Genomic DNA, 4,890 nt, shown 5'->3' with positions numbered 1-4,890 from the left:
GAACCCACATCCTGACTGTATCAGAAACCTGAGGAAGAGGCAGCTGTGTTGAGTGAAGAGATTACACGAATGCTTAGGCCTCTTAACTTCTTTCTGCAGAGTCAGGTTTCTGAGATTTAGAAGGCAGCTCCAGGCTCAGCATTTATTTGAAAATCTCAGTATATCTCTTTATCATTATGCAATAACAAATAGAAACACAGTATAATCCGTGACTCCTGTATTCTTACTATTTTTCTTCAAGATTGTCTGCTGGAGGTTTCCAGTTGCTAACATTTTTTTTTTTTTTTTTTTGGTTACACTGGGAAGCGGTCAGGGGTTAATCCTGGCTCTACACTCAGAAATCGCTCCTGGCATGCTCGAGGGACCATATGAGATGCCGGGATTCGAACCACCGACCTTCTGCATGCAAGGCTATCTCACTGGCCTTAGCACTTAGATCTTTCCTTAGCAAGCCCCAACTTATCACTCTTTACACAATGTTTATACAAACATTATTCAAACCTTGTTCTTGATGAAAAGATTTAAATGAAGACAATATTCCATTTTATTTCCACTTACATAAAAAAAAACAAGGCAGCGTTGGAGAGGATGTGGAGAGAAAGGAACTCTTATCCACTGCTGGTGAGAATGCCGTCTAGTTCAACCTTTATAAAAGCAATATGGAGATTCCTCCAAAACCTGAAAATTGAGCTTCCATACGACCCAGCTATACCACTCCTAGGAATATACCCTAGGAACACAAAAATACAATACAAAAATCCCTTCCTTACACCTTTATTCATTACAGCACTATTTACCATAGCAAGACTCTGGAAACAGCCAAGATACCCTTCAACAGAGGAATGGCTAAAGAAACTGTGGTACATATACACAATGGAATATTATGCAGTGGTCAGGAGAGATGAAGTCATGAAATTTTCCTATACATGGATATACATGGAAAGCAACACTTTAAATAAGACCTTAATCAGGTTGTCTGGAAGAGCCTCTAAAACTGTTTGGTTGGACATTGATTTACATTTGGAGGAGACTGTTGGAAGGGCATTTGCACTGAACTTTTCCTTTGCTGAGGCATTTCTCCCTGATTTGTACAGATCTTTATCTATTTTGGGCTGTGTCCTTTTTACCTTAGCTAGCCCTCAATCTGATCTTACCCTGGTCTCAAACCCATCTCTCTCCCTTTGTCTATCTTCACCTAGGGATTTGTCATAAGTCCCCGGGCTTCTCTAATAAATAGGACTGTGCTATTTCTCAGTCTTGCCTTCAAGTTCTTTTGAATACCAGCAGTGTGGGCTCATGTCTGACAGCTGGGCTCTGACAAATTACCATTAGGGATATCCAAATCAGTAGGACAATGAGATATCATTTTACATCAATGAGGATGGCACATATCAAAAATAGTGGAAACAATCTGTGTTGGCGAGATGTGGTGGAAGAGGATCTCTCATCCCCTTTTGAGGGGAATGCTGTCTGCTTCAACACTGTGGAAAAATAGTGTGGAGGGTTCTCAGATCACTTAGAATTGAGTGACAATATGACTGAGCTGTACCACTTTTTGGAATCTCTCGCTAGGCCAGACAATCATTCATTCCCACTGCTATTCATTGCAGCACTCAGTATAATAGCTAACAGTAGGAATCAACCTAGATGTCCAACAACAAATGAATGGATCGCCTCCATGTGCTTCATATATACAATGATATTCTACATATTTATTAGGAAAATTGCTATCATATAACTTCCTCGAATTTGGATGGAACTGAAGATAAGTTAAATTAAGTAACCAAGAAGATGGATAAATGCAGGATCATATCACTTATATGTGGTATTTAGTATAACTGCTTTAGGGAATGCAATTGTTCAAATGGTGGTAGTCTAGAAAATCCTTGCCCAGATTCTATTGAGAAAAAAAAGGTGGAGAGGGAGAAACGCAAGAAACACATATGTATGATCATGGAGAACAAGGGTCTAGGGAATTTAGCATCAGCAGAGGATGCTGTGCCCTACCAATTCAGGCTATATTAGGTGTATATTTAGAGGCTTAGAAGAGTTTTTTTTTTTTTTTTTTTTTTTTTAAGTTCTGGTGTTTCCTGTTTTCAAAGAAAAAGAGCTGATATAACCAACAGTGAGGAATTATTGATTATCAGCAGAGTTGTTTCAAATACTTTATATCGTTGGAGTAATTTACAACAAAATAAGTTCATGAACAGGCTAACAATGTTTCTAGTATATTTGTGTATCTGAAAAGAAACAGGAAAGATGAATTAAAAGGATATGAATTAACTTAAATTAAAAGAATAATGAATTAAAAGAATAAAATGAAAAATTCAAAACCCTCTTCCACTGCTGGTGGGAATGTCGACATAACCAATCATTTTGGAAATAGACAAAATGAACTATGCTCAAAAATTACAAATTAACTTTTATTCAATCCAGATATACTGATCCTAGAAGTATTGGCTAAGGATATCAAAACACAATGCAAAGAGGCATCTGCTTTCCTATGATTATTTTTTCCAAAACTATTCACATTAACCAGAGTTTGGAAACTCTGTGCCACATGACAGGTGAGTGTAAAAAAAAAAACTATTGTAGACACACCTAGAGAATGAATACTATGCAGCTGTTAGGTAAAATGAATTAATAAAATTTGTGTATAAGTAGACAGATGTGTATCAGCATGTTAAGTGAAATGAGTCAGATGGAGACAGTAGTATTAGGATGATTACACTCATATGGGCTATAAAAACTCGTAGTATGAGAATAATAGCAGATAATGTAAACGAAGGGGATACAGTTTAGACAGAGAAATGAACACTATGACAATGATATAGGAAAAGCTCATGGTCAACAAATTATAATTGAAAGTAAATAAAGAGATATGCATGGTTTCCTTCAGGAGCAGTGTTGCAAACATGATACTGAATAGAAAAAATGGGGTCAGATGAGAGGAAACGCTATATATAGAGAGAGAAGGAGAAAGAAAATGTGTCTGTCATAAAGGCAGGCTATGTATGCTAGAGGGGAGGGCTAATGGTAGAAAATTTGGGTGGTAAATAAACAAATGTGAACAGAAAGTTGAAGGAACCTTGTATGACTGACACACTACTGTATTTTTTAATCTTTATCTCATGAGCATTTAATAACAAAACACATAAAAATTAAAAAAGAGTTAAATAAAAATATCTGCATTAAATTTCTAATAGTAAAGCCCAAGGAAGTGAAGATGTAGGGCTTTTCTGATGATTCTTTGATAGTAGCATGCCCTGTCTAATATTTCTCTACTGCAGTAGAGGGTTTCTCTACTGCAGAGTTAAGGAAAGTTTGTGGGCTCATGACCTCAAAATATTAGTGTTCACACTCTTGAGAATTAAGCCTAAGTAAATCATTTGCTTCTTCTATATATTGGACTTGGATTTAACTATGATTATTGTCCCTTATGAAAATGCAAATACACTTTTGTTATTGAAATAAATACAGAAAAGCTTGCATGTAAGGATATCAAAAGTCCACAGCTCTACACACTAACGTTTCTGTGTGAGCACAGCACTCAGCATGGAATGGATATGGAAAATCTTCTTCCTGCTCACAGTGGCCACAGGTAAGGTTCCCAGTCCCTGGACTGAGAAGGGAACCAGGCCCAGTCAGGGAAGTCCTTCCAATCCAATCTCTGCCCACAGGTGTGGACTCCCAGAAGCTGGTGCAGTCTGGGCCTGAGTTGAGGAAACCTGGGACATCAGTGAAGATCTCCTGCCAGGCATCCGGAATCAGCTTCACAAGCTACTTGATGAACTGGGTTCAGCAGCGCCCTGGAAAAGGGCTTGAGTGGATGGGATGGATTGACCCTGAAGATGGTGAAACAAGATATGCACAAAAGTTCCAGGGCAGAGTCACCCTCACTGCAGACACGTCCGCCAGCACAGCCTACATGGAAATGAGCAATCTGACGCCTGAGGACACAGGCACATATTTCTGTGCTAGAGGCACGGTGTGAGAACCCACATCCTGAATGTATCAGAAACCTGCGGAAGAATCAGCTGTATTGAGTGAAGAGATTATAGGAATGCTTAGGCCTCTTAACTTCTTCCTGCAGAGTCAGGTTTCTGAAATTTAGAAGGCGGCTCCAGGCTCAGCATTTATTTGAAAATCTCAGTATATCTCTTTATCATTATGCAATAACAATAGAAACAGTATAATCCGTGACTCCTGTATTCTTACTATTTTTCTTCAAGATTGTCTGCTGGAGGTTTCCAGTTGCTAACACAAAAATCACATGCAATTATGTCATGTTTGATTGTATGTTCTTGCACCATAGATCCTGCTTTCTTTCTTTCTTTCTTTCTTTCTTTCTTTCTTTCTTTCTTTCTTTCTTTCTTTCTTTCTTTCTTTCTTTCTTTCTTTCTTTCTTTCTTTCTTTCTTTCTTTCTTTCTTTCTTTCTTTCTTTCTTTCTTTCTTTCTTTCTTTCTTTCTTTCTTTCTTTCTTTCTTTCTTTCTTTCTTTCTTTCTCTCTCTCTCTCTCTCTCTCTCTCTCTCTCTCTCTCTCTCTCTCTCTCTCTCTCTCTCTCTCTCTCTCTCTCTCTCTCTCTTTCTTTCTTTCTTTCTTTCTTTCTTTCTTTCTTTCTTTCTTTCTTTCTTTCTTTCTTTCTTTCTTTCTTTCTTTCTTTCTTTCTTTCTTTCTTTCTTTCTTTCTTTCTTTCTTTCTTTCTTTCTTTCTTTCTTTCTTTTCTTCTTTTCTTCACCGGGAAGCGGGCAGGGGTTAATCTTGGCTCTACACTCAGAAATCGCTCCTGCCATGCTCGAGGGACCATATGAGATGCCGGGATTGGAACCACCGACCTTCTGCATGCAAGGCAAATGCCTTACCTCCATGCTATCTCTCTGGCCTTAGC

At 38.1% G+C, this 4,890-nt stretch overlaps 1 gene segment (V, D, J or C); it reads left to right on the top strand.

The window, feature by feature from the left end:
• Positions 1 to 3,555: 3,555 nt before the first annotated feature.
• LOC126015735 (immunoglobulin heavy variable 1-3-like) lies at positions 3,556 to 3,994 on the top strand. The segment is given in 2 exon segments: positions 3,556 to 3,601; positions 3,681 to 3,994. Coding segments are annotated over 2 exon segments (360 nt in total).
• Positions 3,995 to 4,890: the final 896 nt, after the last annotated feature.

Source organism: Suncus etruscus, chromosome 8 (assembly GCF_024139225.1).
Source record: "Suncus etruscus isolate mSunEtr1 chromosome 8, mSunEtr1.pri.cur, whole genome shotgun sequence".
Taxonomy (NCBI): Eukaryota; Metazoa; Chordata; class Mammalia; order Eulipotyphla; family Soricidae; genus Suncus; species Suncus etruscus.
This window is presented reverse-complemented; position numbering and strand designations above follow the sequence as displayed.